Source organism: Stegodyphus dumicola, chromosome 6 (genome assembly GCF_044657685.1).
Source record: "Stegodyphus dumicola isolate Sdum_Otavi_A_Nest chromosome 6, ASM4465768v1".
Lineage (NCBI taxonomy): Eukaryota > Metazoa > Arthropoda > Arachnida > Araneae > Eresidae > Stegodyphus > Stegodyphus dumicola.
This window is the reverse complement of record NC_140773.1, coordinates 8,141,192-8,161,188: the sequence shown is the minus strand read 5'-3', so window position 1 is coordinate 8,161,188 and position 19,997 is coordinate 8,141,192. Positions and strand designations below refer to the sequence as shown.

At 29.5% G+C, this 19,997-nt stretch overlaps 1 protein-coding gene across 1 annotated transcript in view; it reads right to left on the bottom strand.

The window, feature by feature from the left end:
- Positions 1–2,405: 2,405 nt before the first annotated feature.
- The window catches only part of LOC118180845 (uncharacterized), a 79,745-nt gene continuing 62,153 nt past the window's right edge, over positions 2,406–19,997 (bottom strand). The window contains exons 15-29 of the mRNA XM_085818034.1: positions 18,409–18,438; positions 18,130–18,159; positions 17,255–17,287; positions 16,155–16,187; positions 15,349–15,378; positions 14,787–14,816; positions 12,226–12,255; positions 11,912–11,944; positions 10,918–10,950; positions 10,620–10,649; positions 10,323–10,355; positions 9,033–9,065; positions 8,011–8,043; positions 5,620–5,652; positions 2,406–2,570 (exon numbers count right to left, since the gene is read on the bottom strand). Of these exons, the coding sequence (XP_085674160.1) occupies positions 5,628–5,652; positions 8,011–8,043; positions 9,033–9,065; positions 10,323–10,355; positions 10,620–10,649; positions 10,918–10,950; positions 11,912–11,944; positions 12,226–12,255; positions 14,787–14,816; positions 15,349–15,378; positions 16,155–16,187; positions 17,255–17,287; positions 18,130–18,159; positions 18,409–18,438 (436 nt within the window). The 3' untranslated portion in view covers positions 2,406–2,570; positions 5,620–5,627. The remainder of the gene's footprint in view (positions 2,571–5,619; positions 5,653–8,010; positions 8,044–9,032; positions 9,066–10,322; positions 10,356–10,619; positions 10,650–10,917; positions 10,951–11,911; positions 11,945–12,225; positions 12,256–14,786; positions 14,817–15,348; positions 15,379–16,154; positions 16,188–17,254; positions 17,288–18,129; positions 18,160–18,408; positions 18,439–19,997) is intronic.

The window sequence follows — 19,997 nt, the reverse complement described above, 5'->3', positions numbered from 1 at the left end:
GAATGCTGTATTTTTCTGTATAATGTAATATGAAAATCTAGAGAGACGAAACTTGCCAAAAAAGTAACAATACAGGGGCAAAGCCTACTTAACATTGAATAAATGGTTATCTCACTAATATGGCAAAGTATTGCCAAGAAAACAACGGTTTTGGCAACTAATTTTGTCGCCAAATTTAGCAAGAACTCGCCAAGCTTGAAGACCATTTGGCGACATTTTATTTCTGTCCCTGTATCATCATAATAGATATTGTAATTGGCCACTATGTTAGCTGTAGCCGTAATCTCACCCTCGTGCTTTCCAGTGATTCCGAGAATCAGAAAGTACTAGAAATATCTCGGCGACCAGGTAAAAAGTATATAACACCGGAGCGAGCATCCGCTCTCAGTAATTTGTTCAACGTGTGTTCGGAGTACTGAGATCTCTCTGACTTAGCGTCGCTCTTTGGATGTAGTTTGGATGTTGTCTTAAACGTTCTTAGCAGTTTGAAATGAAAATACTGATTGTACTCTGTGGTACTGTGAAGAGTTGTACGACTGTTTTTGTGGAAAGTTCGAGAACTGTGAAGTGCTTCTTTCGATAAAATAAATTTTATCTAGCTATCATCGGTTGTGTGGGCATTCAGTCTTCACGAACGCATAAGCACCCAACAATACTGTAAACAAATATTAAATAAAGCGAGGTTAGTTAATGTTACTTCAATATGCAAAGCACACAAGGGCTGTCTCGTTTAAGGAAATGGATACCTCCGTAGAGATCTGTCAGAGGGAAAGCAGTTCGTATTCATGGTCACAGATAGGAAACTCCACTAAAGCCATCCATGCATCAGGCATTCAGGAAGTTGAAGCAAATTGTGTATGTTAAATATTTAAAATTTTGTGTGCTGAAAACACATATCACAAATAATTTTTCTTCCTGAAAATTAAATCTCGAAAAAAAGTCTAAAAAAGGATATTTTTAATATTTTGATTTATAATAAACGAAAATATTTATTTTTTTATCTGAAGACTATTCATGAACACCTTTATGCAAATGTACTTCATTCCAATTTTAACTTGCACTATTTTGGGAAAATACTTGTGCAACTGCCTATTTTTGAAGCTTAAAAAAGAATCACATTTAGGGTATTTACATTTATTTAGTCAAGTACCCAGTGTATTTACTTGTAAAATTGATTAGGAAAATTTGAAAGTGTAAAGAATTAAAATCGGCAGCCTTTGTAATTTGGTCAAGTTTAAGTTTTCATTCTCTAAATCAACGAACAATTTCTCACTCAAACTGTTTCTCTTCAGGAAGTTTTAGGAATGTTCATCGAAAATCAAATTAGATGATGTGGAAGACTAATTTTGAGTTTGATATTCTTTCGAGAAAAATCCTAGTAGAAGGCACATATCTTAATGCAAGATGCAATATAGCAGTAAAAAAAAAAAAAAAAAAAAAACTACTCCTATCAATAGTTACTATTTTCACCCTAATCATTCATCCAAATGACTTTTAATTGACTTTTTAAAATTTTGCTTTACTTATTTGCTTATTAGTTCAAAGAGGCAATTTGCCCAGAAGGGCTATTAGTTTCGCTTTGGCATTTTCCTTTGGTTCACTATAAATGGCGAATCACTTTTTAAATTGTTGCCACCAAATATTAGAGCCCTGTATTATACTTAAATAAATTAAACAATGAAGAATCTGCAGAAACCTTTGTATGTTTCTCGCACTGTAATAAAACAATGGTACTTAGAGCCATCCAGTTTTGAATAACGTTTGTCTCCACCCGAATACGGGCGTCTGGAAGTCCAAATTTGGAATTTGATTTATTATCTATTTCATATTTGTAAAGTATTTATGAGTTTTTGATTAAGAAACTGAATGATTTCAAAGCGAGCAATAGCAAAACTGTACGTAAAACAAAACATTTTTATCTTCTTCGCGCGTTACTGTATATCGGAAATTCTAAAGATATGCTCATTTTAAAATTATTTTGTGATATTGCTGTTGAGTTGAATTTTAAGGTTTAAGTGCGAAGAACATTATATTTAATAAATAAAGTAACACACAAAAAGTTGAAGGAACGCCTTTTTGAGCGTAATATAAAATCTGAAAGCTTTAAACCTCTTGGTAAAAATTTGTGAAACACAAGCAGCTGAAATTAGAGTTAACAACAAAAAAACAAAGCTTTTTAACATAGTTTCGTGTGCATACAATCACACTGTCTTCATTAATTTCTATATGTTTTCTGTCGCCCAGTCATTTAAAAATTAATTTGGATTTAGGAAAATATAATTTTCTAATTATTTTCAATTCTGCAAACGGATAATTGAAAACATTCACACCTATTTAGTTCGTATAAATCTTTGTCAATTTTGTGAGATGTGTAAGTAATATTTCAGTGAAATAACAAAACAAGGTTGTGGGAAACAAATTAAAATTTTTATTTGTTAAATTTTCTTGCAAATTTAGTTGTAACAAAAAACATCGCAAAATTCGTAATTAGTCCATTGAAATTTTTCTTCAGTTATCAAAAAACAGGTCTTCATTTGGCCATCAACAAACGCAAGTCACTTCGGTTTTACCTATAAATAAATAAGAAGAATTTTAGGGGAAGTCTGAATCAGAATATATCGTCCTTATGTAACAGTAAAAGGAGGTTGCTAGGAAACGATATTTTAGGGTATTAAAAAATTCTTATATATTTTAAACCAATAATCGTAACATTCATACAATTGCAACCTAACACATGCAGATGGATTGGATTGGATTGGATAATTCAATTATGGCAAAGCACACGAGGGCTATCTGCCTAAAGGGAGGGATGTCTTCGTGGAGGACATTCTAAGGGAAACTGGCTCGTATATACATTACACATGGGGAAAACCACGAAAACGCCCATGCAGGCAGCCCGTTCGCGGGTTTCGAACCTCGGACCAAACTACCAATGTTCAGCGTCTTTACCTAACAAACGTAGAAGAGATGATTAAGATTGAATAAAATTATAATTTTTGAATTCTAAAAGAATGATAATGCAACGGAAGGAAGATATAGGTTCTGTGTTTAAGATTTATGCTTCGATTAAGGATTTAACTTTCTGTAATGTTGACTGAATGTTAAAATATTGGAAAAAGAACTCGAAAATTGCTCTTACATCATGCTCAGAAATCCCTTGAAAATTAAAGTTCAAAGTAATAAAGAATATATAAAATATATTCGTCACAATAATATGTAACATCAAATAATAATCATCATGCCTATGCATATTAATTACATGTCTGTGATGTGAAAGGTAATTATTTTGTACACTTTTTTTTTTTTTTTTTTTTTTTTTTTTTTTTTTTACGTTTTAGTAATTTCACTACAGGATTGTTTTAAAAAGGACGGGAAAATCATTTCCAGAGAGGCTAATATAAAAAAGTATTTGTACATGCAGTGTTTAGCTTTCATATTGCATTGCGAAGGCTTCATAAGGTTTGGTTTATGTTTGGTTATGTTGGTAAAGCACTCAAGAGCTATCTGCCTAAAGAGAGGTATGCCTTCGTGGAGCATTTTCTATAGGAAACTGGCTCGCAAACACGTTACTTATAAAGAAAATCAGGAAAACGCTCATGCAGCCAGCCCGTTTGCCGTGATTCGAGCCCTAAACCGAGCTACCAGTATTCAGCAAGTTAACAGCTCTGCTACTGGTGAACTGTAGGATATGAAAAGCAGTAAATTCTACACCTGCTTCAAGACAAAGATGAATATATACTCAAAGAATTTTTAAATATCTGTCTGGTAGGTATTTATAAAAACATGTATACAACATATTCAAACACGTTCTTATAAACTGCATTTCTTCCTATATAAATCTTACACGACCAGTTTAAAACATGAAATTTTTCAAAATCAGGTACCTAATTTTTGGAAAAAAAATTTATTATCGCGGGTAGGAAAAAAATGAAAACATACAATCTTTCATTTTAAACTGTTCTTGGTTAGCAAAATAACCAATTAGTAAAACTCTAGTTATAATTTAAAATTAAATATAGTCGACGCACTTATTAATGACCACTAATTATAATGACCGTTCCATTGCATTTCCCAGAAAACAATTTCTCAAATAGCGAGAACACCTATTCGTAAATTGTCATAATCTACTTATTAAAGAGATTACTCATTAGAACTTTCTTTTCTTTAAGATGCAAAAGATTGTTATAGTGAGACCTGGTAGCATAATAACTTTCCATTTCTTTACGTCTAAACGCCTAATTCCTGTTTGGCTCTTTTACACTTATTGTGCGTGAAAGGAATGTAATACCTGTGTCTCACTTCATACTCGCAGAAAACTGCATATAAATAATCCAATATCATGAGAAGTAAGTCGTGCACCAGGACAGCGGTTAAGTACGACTGTCTCTACGCAATAATACGGAGTCTTCGGTATTCAACAACGATTCTAATTTTTTTTTCATTCAAATGAACCTCTTTCACATAGCATGTGGTGCAGATACAATTAGAACTAGGCAGGACGCTACAATTTGTTCACCATTCGGTCGGACAGGTACAAATGCATCTCATGAACTGTGCATTTCCACCACAGTTTTGATGGAGAATATCACAAGGACATACACAAAGGTCTCCCTCCCCAGACCACTCGAGAACACTTTCGGTATTCTAAATGTCCGCATGACGTCCAGACAGTATACACATACAAACATTTCTTTCCTCTCTAGGTCTCGAGCATAGACCTAATGATACGACGTCCAGCATCGCTAACCTCTGTACTGATCAAGGCGACAGCCTCTGGTAGAAATGTCCGAACATGTTATGTTTGTGCACTCTTCCTGGAAATCGTTCAAAACACAATAATGTTGTCTCATTAAACTACACTGCTCTGTTTCATAGGAAAAGGTGCATATGATTCCTTCCGCAATCAAGTTTCGACGGCTTTCCAGTATGGATAATATGAGCAGGTCTTGCTGGTACATCAAGGCATCATGCTCACTAAGTTGTACTCAGCAGTGGGTACTCTGTTTTGTCTCGGCGATGCTTTATATGCAGTCATCTTGTCGGGCCAAGTAGGCCTGAATATTACAGCCGGTGATAAGGCTACTGAAGCTTTGAAACCGGATAATTAATTGCCAATGTTTATGAGTCCTTTCTACACTGGAATAACAATGAATAGTTATTTCAAAGTTAGCTTCTCAAATGATTACGTACCGTGCCGCCCAACTGATTTGCAGCTAAATAGGATTCCTTAGCCCTAACTGACGCTCCTGGAAATATGTTCATATACGAATATGATTTCTTATCAACCTCAGATTTGGGAGTGGAGTTTTGAATCCCACTTTATACAAATTGACATTTTTTTAAAACTGTGTCCTATTTTCAGTACATATCTCAGAATGTTTCAGTATCATTGCATGTTACATTTATAGTTTCACTATTTTCGGCTCTGTATAAATTCGAGTAAGTGTTCCGAAAATTTCCCTCAGAACGAAACTAATGGGAGTTTCATACAAATCTGACTTCTATCTATTCAGAAGACGTTTTTAAAGTACGAGATTATTAAGAAATGTTAAATAAAAAGGATATTTAAATCGTTACGTTTTGAACTCTGAGTATTGCTTAAAAATATGTATTACATACCTTCTTCTTTAATACGGAACTGTGGGGGGTGTCCTGTAATATGAAATAATTGATTAAGTAGCATGCCAAAGAAGCAGAACTTAGAATTAAAAATTTACATTTACATGAAATAAACTCTAATACTATTCTCAAATGATATTCTCACGGCCAATGTAATTTTTAGAGTATTTTCAGCAATAATATATTTAAGTTTAAAATACCTTAAAAAGGGATATTTACAGTGAAATATAAGTACATGAATGACCTTCCTACATGAGGAAACGTGTAAAATTTCATGTTAATGCGAAATGTCAAATGGGAAATAAAAATATTTTCTATAAATAAAATATTCTTGAGTGTGCGAACAACGGGAATTATTTAAAGTAGCATTGAACTTAGCGTCAAGTGGACCTGTGTAATTCCTGCAATAAACAAAAATTGCATGTAAGTTTTAAATCTAAAAGGAAAATTTAGAACTGAAATTTGTATGCGCACTGCATAAAGCCATAAAGCTTGTAGCTGATATAACATTTCATTTACATGTCATGAAAAATTGATACAGTTTTCTTAAAAGACCATTTAACAAATGTCTTCTGGAAACGAACGTCAATGATTTATAAGTATTATATATCGTTCAAAATAATGGATCCCATAAATTACTCCATCATTTAGATCTTAAAATATTAAATGAATTTCCTATAACGAAAACTCTAACATTAAGTTTTGAATAAAAAGGGAAGCATATAAAAACTGAATCAGAGAACCCATTAAACAACAAAAATTAGTTCTTATTACTTTAACTTTCCAAGAAAGTAGGAAGTTTCTAAGCAGAAAGTTCTTGATATTATCCGCAGGAAATTGTGTCTCATTTATTATCGGAAGTATATGAGAAGATGCAGTTATTACAATTAAGCATTTTATTTGTTCAATTCAAAGCTGATTCAAAGCTTATCGAAAACACAAATTGCAAAGGAATAGTGTTTATTTGTAAGTGAGAAATGTAAAATGTGTAATGCAATGCTTTAAAATTGTAAAGAAATGTTGTAACATTTGTAATGCAATGCTTTAAAATTGTTAAGAAATGTTGTAACATCTGTAATGCTTTTCGCTTCATAAAAACCGATTTCATATATTTCGTTTGACTCTCTAAACTAAAATTAAATGATTTTTTGCTGCAGATTTAATATTATGTCTTCATATTGGTTTCACTGAAACTACCCTTTAAAATAAATAACGAAATTATGTATGTTTTTTGAAACATTTTCAGTGAGGGAGAGGGATACATAAAAAAAATCGATCCTCAAAAACATTACTGATTATCATAAAAAATATCGCAGACGGAAACATTAGTTACACTAATTGCTGAGAAACATCAAACATCTAAGAATTGCGAGATGCCAAGTAGAATACACAATATTGATAGTTATGTCAACCTACAAACAAAATTTCGTAGACTCCGAATGGGAATGTCATATACAAACGACAGAGCTGTTATAAAGCAGAAGTAAATGGCATAAAAGCACTGGCACTGGCTCGTCAATATCTCGATTCTTATTGGTCCGAATTTATGTGGAGACCTTTACACAAAAAACTGAAATTTTCCGTGCATTGCTGGAAGTGATTAGAGATTTTACACCTCTCTTTTAATTTCAATTATGTTTGAGCGTTTTATTTAAATTTTATAAATTGTTATAAAAAGTGTAATATATGAAATTAAATTTTCATTTAAATAAAAATAATATTCTTAGATAATTATTTACTATTATGTTTCCTTCTCAGATGTAATATAAGAAATCAACCTTGTATTTAAATTAAAATAATCTACTTGGATAGCTATTTATTATTATGCCTCCTTCTTAGCGTTTGGGTTAACTTAAGAATTTCTGGAATCTTTGGCATAAACAGTACTTTAGCAGTTTTTTATGGTCCCGATAACGGAATTATACCTCAATAGCTTGAAATTAAAAATTTCTTAATCAATTTAATAAGTAAATGTTCTTTTGATGTCCTTTTCCCTTAATTTAATTTAAATATGAAGATATATTTTAAAGTGCTTTTTTAAATGGATAGTATAAGACTACGAATTACAAGTGTTATTTAAAAAACCATTCTGTATTCTCAGATTATACCTCATATAGCACATCTAAAATTCTTACTGTAACAATTAATATTTAAATGGAAGAACCTGAAGTGGAAAGAGTTTTAAGATCGAAATTTTATTTATATTTATGTCACATAACCCTGTTCTAGTGGTGTCACTGTTTCTTTAATGATTAATGTTGTTTGAAAGAAATACTTTAGTTTTACGAATTAAACAATTCTTCAAAAATTCCTCTAAGTATTTTTTCCTTCCATTGTAATTATTACTAATTTACGAGTAAGTTCAATTTATTTAGAAATTGTATTACCTACCAGGATGCATGGTGTGGGGTTGTATGGGATTTCCTGCAATGACAAATATTGGTTTATTAGTAAACTGCAAAAAATGGTGCAAGCACAGTTTAAAATTAAAAATTTCCAACAGAAGAAATGATTTATTATTTTTTCATTGCACAAAAAATTAGCTGCTGCGTAAGAATGCATCCTTTCAAAAGTTAAAACCTCTTTAAAAACACGTGGAAAATGCTATTTCATTTAACATCTAATGGATTAAATGGGATCTTGCTACTAATACATCCAAGTAAATATTGTGTTATGACGTTTTTTAAGTGTATGAATTACATATCTTTTATCTAAAAAAATATTTACAGTTAAAACTTTATTAGGCTTCCTACTCACGCTTTTTTTAGTTTAAAAAAATGTTCATTAAAGTTAAATTATTAACGCAAAAGTCTTTTCAACTCGAAATATGATTTTGCATTAATTCAATTGATGTGTTTTTACGGTAAATGTGTTGTTTCACTTTTCATTCAAGTGGTTTGTTATTCTTCATAATCTAATATATTAATCTTTATTTTTATGTTACGTATTAGCAAACTAAGCTATTTAAAATAACCGATACAGCCCTTAAGAGTATTTTTTGCGCTTTATAAACCGATTGATTCAAATAAGTTTGACTGAATTCACCACATATCTAATTAAAAAAGTTAAATAATTTTATATAATTCCATTATAATTATTTTTTACTTTTAATTTATAAAAAAGATACATAGCGTTTCATCTAGTATCCTAAAAAATGTTTTACTGTTACTGGGAAAAACGGTTTTGCGTATCATAAAGTAGTATCGCAGAAGGAAGCATTATTATACTGATTGCTGTGTCAAATATACCTTTCCAGTGGTGTCACTGTTTTTTAATGATGAATGTGTTTTGAAAGGAATAGTTTAGTTTGACGATTAAACAATAATTCAAAAATTCCTTTGAGTATTTTTTTATTTACTTTGTAATGGTTACTAATTTATAAGTGCGATTTACTTAGAAAATGAATTACCTACCTGACTGCATGGTGTGGGTCTGTGTAGGATTTCCTGCAATCACAAATATTGGTTTATTAGTAAACTGCAAAAAAAAGATGCAAGCACAGCTTAAAATTAAAAACTTCCAACAGAAGAAATCATTTATTATTTCGTTGCACAATAAACTAGCTACTGCCAAAGAATGCATCCTTTCAAAATTTAAAATCCCTTTAAAAACACCTGGAAAATTCAATTTCATTTACCATCTAAAGGATCAAATGAGATCTTACTACTACAGTCAAATAAACATTGTGTTATGACATTTTTTAATTGTATCAATTAAATATCCTTTTGGAAATCAGTCTTTTCAAGTATTTTACTTGGAAAGAGGGATTATTTGATTATTAAATGTACCGATTATGACTGCAAAATAACATCCTCATGAAAGTATGTAGGAAAACTCAATGTAAGCTATGAAGGCTTAGTGCTAGCAGTCGAAATATTAACTTAATCGCATCTTATTCATGTTATGCGATTTTTATTTATAAATGCAATTCAAAATTTTATTTATTTGAATTTTTAATTGGAAGAACTGGTTTCTAACTGTTTTAAAAGCGAATAATAATTATGATACTCACTGTTAAGTTTATCTATGAACATGAGAGTGCACACTAATACTAGTACGTTTAGCCGAAAATACCTTTAATATTTGAAATTATACTACGAACTCAAGAAATGAAATTAAACTGAGCATATGTATTATTATTGTTGTTGTTGTTAGAGATTTTTTCGCCCCTTTGGTTTCAGAACAGATAAAGAACGGAACTTGTACATATTTCTCCAAACTGATTCGAGCTTATTAAAGTAGCTGTTCCTGTTTTTAAAATCAATAATTTTTATTCAGTTTTATATAGATTGCTTATTATTTGTGTTTGCAAGAAGGAAGCTTAAGAGTGCTGTTATCTGCTACATAGATGCCACTCAATTCAATATAGTTAGGGATTTATTAATAATATGAATTATTTAAGTGAATGCATAACTTCCTATTCTCCTTCATGTTGAACTATGTAAGCATTTTTGCAATGAAAAATTCATATTTAAAGAAAAAAGTTGCAACACAAAATAAAGACAAATTAAACATACTTTTTTTTCTAAAAACAGAACTGCCTGTGATATCACTGTCATTTCAAAGTGCGGATTAAATTATAAATGTCACAGGCATATGGATATTTTAGTTAAATCTTTATGAAAGAAAATCAAGATTAAAATAGTTATTTACGACAAGTTTCAAGCCCTTTGATCTACGAATGAAAATGATATATGACTTACTTGAAGTCTTCTTTTACTGTGGAAAATTTTCTCCTGCAATAAAAAATTCGTGTAAATAGAAATTCTATGAAAGTTAGAGCATAAGAACTTAGAAATAAAAGTGTATTTCAGTTATATTAAACAAAATTTGCTCCTTTTGATGTACGTACACCGAATACTAAAAAAATGTTAAAAGTTAGTTCAAATTATATTACAGTACTTGAAAATGTCATTAAATTTATTATTCCTTTAATAAATCTTTCGAAAGTTCATCCTTTTACAAAAGGCAGGAATCGATTAAATTTCCAGAATACATACCAAAATCCTTCATGAGGGCCTGTAAATTCCCTATAATAAAAGATAAAAATATTATAACCGATCGATTCAAATAAATTTGACTGAATTCGTGACATGTCTAATTAAAAAAGTTAAATATTTTTATACAATTCCATTATATATTTTTTTTTACTTTTAATGATGAATGCTGTTTGAAAGGAATAGTTTAGTTTTACTATTAAACAATTCTTCGAAAATTCCTTTGAGTATTTTTTTACTTCATTGTAATCTTTACTAATTTATGAGTAAGTGCAATTTACTTAGAAAATATATTACCTACCTGAATGCATGGTGTGGGTCTGTGTGGGATTTCCTGCAATGACAAATATTGGTTTATTAGTAAACTGCAAAAAAAGGTGCAAAAACAGTTTAAAATTAAAAATTTCCAACAGAAGAAATCATTTATTATTTTTTCGTTGCACAATAAACTAGCTACTGCCTAAGAAGGCATCCTTTCAAAATTTAAAACCAATTTAAAAACACCTGGAAAATTCAATTTCATTGCCATCTAAAGGCTCAAATGAGATCTTACTACTACAGTCAAATAAACATTGTGTTATGACATTTTTTAATTGTATCAATTACATATCCTTTTGCAAATAAGTCTTTTCAAGTATTTTACTTGGAAAGAGTGATTATTTTATTATTAAATGTACAGATTCTGACTGCAAAATAACATCCTCATGAAAGTATGTAGGAAAACTCAATGTAAGCTATGAAGGCTTAGTGCTAGCAGTCGAAATATTAACTTAATCGCATCTTATTCCTGTTATGCTATTTTTAATTATAAATACAATTCAAAACTTAATTTATTTGAATTTTTAATTGGAAGAACTGGTTTCTAACTGTATTTAAAAGCGAATAATAATTATGATAATCACTGTTAAGCTATGAACATGAGAGTGCACACTAATACTAGTACGTTTCCTCGAAAATACCTTTAGAATTTGAAATCATACTACGAACTCAAGAAAGTAAATTAAACTGAGCATATGTATTATTATTGTTATTGTTGTTAGAGTTTTTTTCGGCCCTTTGGTTTCAGAACAGATAAAGAACAGTACTTGTACATATTTCTCCAAACTGATTCGAGCTTATTAAAGTAGCTATTCCTATGAGGTCACTGTCATTTCAAAGTACGAATTAAATTATAAATACCACAGCCATATAGATAATTAAATTAAATCTTTATTTAAGAAAAACAACATTAAAATGGTTATTTAAAACAAATTTCAAGTCCTTTGATCTACGAATGAAAATAATATATGACTTACTCGAAGTCTTCTTTTACTGTGGAAAGTTTTCTCCTGCAATAAAAAATTCGTGTAAATAGAAATTCTATGAAAGTTAGAGCATAAGAACTTGGAAATAAAAGTGTATTTTATTTATATTAAACAAAATTTGCTACTTTTGAATAACGATATTATTAATATGAACACCAAATACTAAGAAAAAGTTAAAAGTTAGTTCAAATTATATTAGATTATTTTTAAAATGTCATTAAATGTTATTATTCTTTTAATGGATCGTTTTGAATGTTCATCATTTTACGAAATGCAGGAATTGATTAAATTTACAGAATACAAACCAAAATCCTTCGTAAGGGCCTGTAAAGTTCCTGTAATAAAAGACAACAGTTTATAAGGTAAATGAGAGACAAAAAAATACATGAAATTTAAAGTAAAAAAAAAAAAAATTATTCACAATTAAGATTTATTAGGCTTCCTACTCACGCTTTTTTTATTTTAAACAAAAAATATTAGAGCTCTTTAAAGTTAAATTATTAACCCAAAAGTTTCTTCAACTCGAAATATGATTTCGCATTGATTCACTTCATATGTTTTTATAATAAATTCGTTGTTTCGCTTTTTATTCGAGTCAGTTGTTATTCGCCATAATATAATATACAGTGTCTTACAAAATTGATGGGTTACAAAATTGTGCTTTACAAAAGGAAACTGTAATAAAATAAATTAAAAAAACATGTAAAAATATTTTGTGGGTGTGTTTCATACTTAAATTTAGTAAAAATTATTACATAGCATACATTTTCTCAAAATATTAAAATATTAATTTAATAAAAATAAAATTGTTTAGAACGGAGCAAAAAATGGCTCACATAAGTGATGTGACACCATTAGATACTACTACGTACTACAATAAAAATATTTTTGAATTTAATAATTTTTTTTATTTTTACTCAAAAGCAATTGGCAATAATTTATAAAATCGTCTGCAATATTTCTCTCCAGTTTATTTTGGAATTTTTGTGTTTTGTAGCTCTGTGCAGCCATGAATTCTAAAGGAAAAGAATCTTTGCTTGAAATTCGAAAATTAGTTATTAATTTTCATATTGAACGTGGAAAATCTATTAGAGAAACTACTGAAACAGTTAACTTGAGCCATTCAACAGTTTTCAATGGCCTGGCCGACCATCAAAGCTATCTAATGGAATAAAGCGAATTATCGTTCGAAATATTTAAAAAAATTCCAAGAATGAGTACTCCTAAATTTGCTGATGATGTACAAGCATTATATGGAGTAATTGTTAATCTTGAGACTATTAGAAGAGTAATTCGATCAGCTGGATATCACGGTAGAGCAGCCAGGAAAAAATTCTTCGTAAGTGAAGAGAATAGAAAACTCAGACTGGCTTTCGCGAAATCCAACATAAATAAGAATTCTGATTACTGGAACGAAGTTATATTTGCTGATGATAGTAAATTTAATATATTTGGTTCTGACGGTAGAATCTTGGTGCGGAGAAAACCCAGGGGAGAATTTCGCAAGCAGAACTTGGTGCCAACAGTAAAACATGGTGGAGGAGGAGTTATGGTATCGGGGTGTATGTCGTCTGGAGTTGGTAATCTTGTTTTCATTGACAGTATAATGGATCTTTACAAGTATATTGACATTTTAAATCAAAATTTGAAATCTTCAGCAAGAAAATTGAACCTTCATAACGATTTTAAATTCTACCAGGACAATGACCCCAAGCACACTGCTTTGAACGCTTTGAACGTTAGACTCCGGCTGCTGCATAACTGTCCTGAAATAATGAAAACACCACCACAATCTCCAGACTTAAATCCCATACAGAATATTTGGAAAGAATTGGAATCAAGAATTAGCACACACCATTTCTTCAAAACAAAAATTAAAATCGGTGCTTCAAGAAGAATGGGGTAAAATCACTCCAGAAATCACAAAAAAATTAGTCGAATCCCTCCCAAGAAGATTAAATCATGTTTTAAAAGTAAAAGGAAATCCAACAAAATATTAAAACCTTTTAAAAAGTAAAATTTTTGGATAAATATTTAATGGAAAAGTCCTATCACTTATGTGAGCCATTTCTGCTCCATTATAAGCAATTGTATTTTTATAAAATTAATATCTTAATATTTTGAGAAAATTTATGTTATGTAATAATTGTTACTAAATTTAAGTATGAAACACACCCACAAAAAATTTTGACACTTTTTTTAATTAATTTTGCTACAGTTTCTTTTTGTAAACCACAAGTGTCCCATCACTTTTGTAAGACACTGTATTTATCTTCCCTGTTTGTTGTGGATTAGCAAACTAAGCTATTTAAAAATAACCGATACAGCTCTTAAGAATATTTTTTGTGCATTTTATACTGATTGGTTTAAATAAATTTGACTGGATTTGTGACATATCTAATTAAAATGTGCAATATATTTATATAATTTCCTTTATATTTTTTCACCTTTAATGTATGTGATGTGATGTATTTTATTATGGCAAAGCACACTAGGGCTATCTGCCTAAGGGGAGGGATGCCTTCGTGGAGGACTTTCTAAGGGAAACTGGCTCGTATACACGTTACACATGAGGAAAACCACGAAAACACCCATGCAGCCAGCCCGTTCGCGGGATTCGAACCTCGGACCGAACTACCAGTGTTCAGCGACTTTACCGCTCGGCCGCTGGTGGGCCCTTTAATGTATGAAAAAGATACATAGCGTTTCATCTGGTATCGTATAAAATGTTTTGCTGTTCCATCTCTCTCGTCACTATTGGTAATCTTTACTGATAAAACTATATTAATTTTTAAAAGAGAAATTTTCTGTGACTTTTGAAATCTGAATACGTTCCGAGAATTTCTTTACATAATTTGTTACTTACCTGATTTTGTCAAAAGGGCCTGTGGAATTCCTATAATAAACAGAGTATCATTATAAAACAAGTAAAGTGGACAAAACTTCTTTTAAAAAGATAAAATTCTATTTAAATTACGTGAATAAAATATTAGGTGAATATATTTTTTCTTTAGTATTTCAAAATAATTTGTGGAGTTTTTAATTTCGTATTTCTAAATGGGTAGGATAATAAAACATTATTTTAAATTTTTGACAACCATTTCAATTTATGACAGACATTTTCACTCACGTTATGTGCCAAAAATACATGAAAAGTACCTGTAGAGCTCCACAATAAAAAATAGTTTTGAATTTATAATTGCTATGAAGGGGACGTAATGTATTTTGAAAAGGCAAGAAAGAAAACTGTGTAACATAAAACTTAAAACAGTTACGTATTTTCAATAAAATTTCAAATTAGTTTGAAGAACTTTTTAAATTAATGGTTATGAATTTAATTGAAAATTCTAAATAAACCTTACTTTCTACACATAAATATATACGGTAATAAAGTACTATTTTCAGTGTATGATAAACATATTACGTACCAAAATACGTAAAAAGGACCTGTGTAATTCCTGAAATAAAAAACAATTTTGTAACAACAGCTATGAAAATAAAGTAATGCATTTTGAAAAGAAAAAAAAAAAAAAGAAATTTTCCTGTAGCTTAAGTTTCTTTTCAATTTTCGATAAAACTTCAAAGCAGTTTGAAGAAATTTTTAAATTAATATTTGTGAATTTAGTTGAAAATTCTCAATAAACCATACATTTTTTATGTTAAATAATTAACTGCATAAGCAACAAGATGCAGTTAAATTACATTATTTAACTACTTAACATTCTATTATTTAAATGATTTGAAAGGACATGTGCATTTCTTACAGGAAGAAAAAATAATTTAAATGTAAAATTTCCAAAATTTATATAATCAAAAACTAAAACTTTCACACATTAACTACTCTTAAGAGTGCAGGTTCTCTAGAGGTTTCACAATACTTTCTAAGACCTGCGAAACAGTTCTGAATAAAGTTTAAAAACAGCATTAAATTATTTATTTAAAATGATTAAGCCTGCAACTACAAAATTTTTAAGTATTACTTGAATTTCCATTTACCATATTTAATATTCCGTTTGATCTAAATGCTGCAATAAAAATTTAATATTAATATAGAAATTCTAGCATTTATATAAAAAAGCTTATAGCTGATGTCATTAGTTTTCTACTAATGGGGAAGGATATCTAGAATAAATTTTTTGGAGTTTTATAGGCGGTGTTCAAATAATTCAAAAATGGCATTTTCTATAGATCAAGAGTTTTAGAATTTTTGAGATATTAATAATGTGTTACATACTTCAATGCCGGATATGGAAAAGTGACAGCTTTCCTGTAATAAAGAATAAATATTTTATTCGCAAGTTGGAAAATATTAACTAAACAAAGTTATACAATTAAAAATTTTAAAAAGTAAATCGAGTTTTGTTGTGATATGATTTATGATTCATCCTCCCGAGACAAAATACTGCTTCAAAACAGGAAAGTATTCAATACTACAGAATACGATATACATGACATACGTTTTAACGCATGGGCGATTTATTCGCCTTTAACGTTTGACATGTTTTATCAGAAACCGTTTAACTTTATGAAATTTGTTTATTTTTCTACACTATATCTGATAAAGTCAAGCACTTCAGTTAAGATTGTTGTTATTTTATTAAAGGCAAGAACAGGAGCAAAACTTAAAAGCATGGCAAAAAATTAATAGTGAGTTTTAATGCGGCCTTTCATAGCTTATGTTAGGAGTTACTCTTGTCCTATCACTTTCTTACCTTTTCAAATAGATTATATTTATTTATATTAAATAAAGATTGTGAATGGTGGTAGTGTCTAATTAAACGCATTACATTTATGTTTTAAGCATAGAGAATTTAAGTAAATTGAATTCACTTTTACTTTCTGTAAAGAATAAATTTATGTCTTTGTGAATAGAAAGAATTTTTGAAAATATTATTTCAAATACGATACATCTTCAATGGGAAATGTGTAAGCTTTGCTTCCCTGCAATGGAAATAAACTGATATTTAAAGAGCTAATTAAGCAAGGAATTAGAAACAAAACTGCAGATACGAATGTAACAATAATATATCTGACATTATTTCACATAAAGAATACATGAAGAAATAGGCGTTTGCATACGTTTAAAGCAGCTGATTCTTACCATGCATGACACAATTTTTAACCAGAAAGTATACACGTGTTTTACAGTTCGAATAACATTTGGATAATTTCCTTATTCAATGAGCAGATTATGAATTGGCACTTCTAATATAGGCAAAATGATCTGGACGGTTGAGATTATGATTCACTATCTCTAAAGTGACCATTTTTTATAAATGTTCAATTCATGGATTAAGGAATAAGAAGAATTTCTTAAAATAAAGTGTAACTTACAATCCTTCGTCATGAGGTACAGTATGTGTGTTCCTGCAAGAAGAAAATTAAAGGATAAGTTGTTGAGAATTAGGAATTGAAACTAAAGATTTATTTGCACTAATATTTAAAAACAACTCACAGACTGGTAACTTTATGTTATATTTCGATGGCAAGGTTGTAAGGATCCTAAGTTTTACTAACGTTTATTTTATTTTAAATCTGTACTATCACATCTTATTTTCTACTTCCGGCCAGAATTAAACGCTTATTTATGCAAATTGTCTTGCTAACGCCAAGTACTTAAGTTGTGACTTTTTGCCAAGCAAGAGAGAGGAAGGAGTTATTAGAAGCAAGCCACTGTAGTTTTACGAGTTTTCACTCTGTTGCTGGTTTCCTTCAAGGCCAGAGGTTTAGCCCTCTTGATAATTGCAGACGTATCGTAGTTTTAGCAGCTCGGCGTACTACATACGTACCTTTCTTTAAATAAAGGCCAATTAGTGCTGGGCACTTGTATACTAATTCAAAGTTAGTTTTAGTTATAGTTAGTAGTTTTTATATTCTTACGTTCAGACCACAAGTGGTTTGTCTCTGTATTCCTAAGTTTCGGAAATTCCTGTAAAGTATAGAAAATAAAGGGTTTCGTATACCCTTCCTGCTTGTATTGTCTACTTCACACATTCTTGAACATAGCTTGAGTAAGCTCCCTGTTCCTATTCACGACCAGTCATGTTTCCAAAGCAAGTCAAAAGAAACACTAGTCCTGATAAGGTAATTTAAACCTTTTATTATATCAATATTCATGAGTTTAGTTTCAAAATGACTCCTTAAGAATAATTTTTATAAAGTAACAAATGTTGTCGATAATTTAATTTTATTAAAATAGCATTACTTACAGCTCTCCTTCGAATGGACCTGTGTAATTCCTAAAAATGAAAGTAACCATTTATAAATATAAATCAAATAGAAATTACAAATCAAATTTGAAATTAAAAATGTAATTTATATTGAGTTTGTTTAATGCCACGTTTTAGTAAAGGATCAAGAAAATCTGCGGTTTAGCTAAATTATTAAAAATATGTTTTTCAAATCAAATGTAGCTTAACGTTTACTAGAAATCGTGGTCTAATATCATTTACAATTATGTGAATGTATTAATATAATGGATTACATACCTAAAAAGTTCGTACAAGCCTGTGAAACTCCTACAATAAAAAAAGGATATTTTGTATCAAATTGGTTAGAAGGAAAAAAATTTTTTATATATATTAAATAATATTAAAAATTATTTTTTATACTTCCAAAATTAAAATAACTGATAGTTCTGATTTTATAAATGGCTTTGGATACAGTTTATGAATGGCAATGAAGTAGGATTTTGAATTACGTGTTACGTATTTAAATAATTATAAAGGATCTGAGGAATTTATGCATTAAAAGGGGTTTTGAAGCAACAGTTCCTATGAAGGGAAAGTAGTGCATTTTTAAAAGAAAATAAAATGTATTTTTATTAAATTAAGCTTAATATTCTCATTATTTTTCATTACAACTTCTTTTGTAGTGAAAGCTATTTGAAGAGTTCGACAAGCTGTTTGAAGACAAGCTGTTTCGACAAGCTTTTCAAATTAAGGATTATGATTTTAGTTAATAATTTAAATATATCATACATATTCTTAACTGATATGAACTGAAAGTTTTATGAGTAATAAGAACTGGTTAAATAACATATCTAACCTTATATATTTAAAAAGACCTGAAATTCCTGCAGGAAGAAATAATAGTATAAAATTAAAATTCATGAAAAAGATGATTAAAAATTCAAACGTTTTATAGATTACAATAAGAAAGGATTCTAATAATGCAGTTTGCTCTGTCCTTTCATAATACTTCAATTATTTGTGCAGTATACCAATGAAATTAAAAAGTCACTTCAAAATGTTTTTCTGTAAGTGATAAAACTTCAGATTCAAAATTTTTAAATTATTACACAAAATCAATCTTTCACAACTAAATATTCCTTTTTGATCGCTATAAATCTTACAAGAAGAATTTTTCACAAAACGAAAAGTAATGCAGGCGGAATGAATTTCGTTTTCATATTTATATAAAATAAAATGTGAATCTAAGTTATGATTCTACAAGCGGTAAATAATATCAGGGATATATTGTTTTTAGTTTCATTTTATATACCAAAAAAAAAAGATTAGAATATTCTAAACAACAAAGCTCTGAATGTTTTCTGTGGACGGTAAATTCAGTTTTCTCTATAGATGTTAAAATCAGAAATCGTAATTAATTTCTGAATTTAAATTAATTTATTCTAATAATTACTCAAAATTAATTTATTCTAATTTTGAGTAATTAAGAAATTCTTTAAAATGTATTATATACTTCATTAATGGATATGGAGCCGTGAACGTTTTCCTGTAACAAAGAATGAATATTTTATAATCAGTTTGGGAAAAAATGGAAAAGAAACACCAATTGGACCAAATTTATACTGGTAGAAATGAAATCAAATTAAATCAGATATTATTAGCTTCATTGTTCCATGCTTCACTGCGCTTCTCAACAATTCGCTGTTTTGCACTGTTTCAAACTGTCTCGGATTTGCTCAAACAACAGAATGCAAGACACTTCATTTATATTTTAATGAATGTACAGTGGTCCTAAGATTCTACATACGTTCTTTAACAATAAAATATATTGTTTAAACTTTATTTTGAGGAAAATGCGTTACAGCAGTATATCACTTTAATTATAA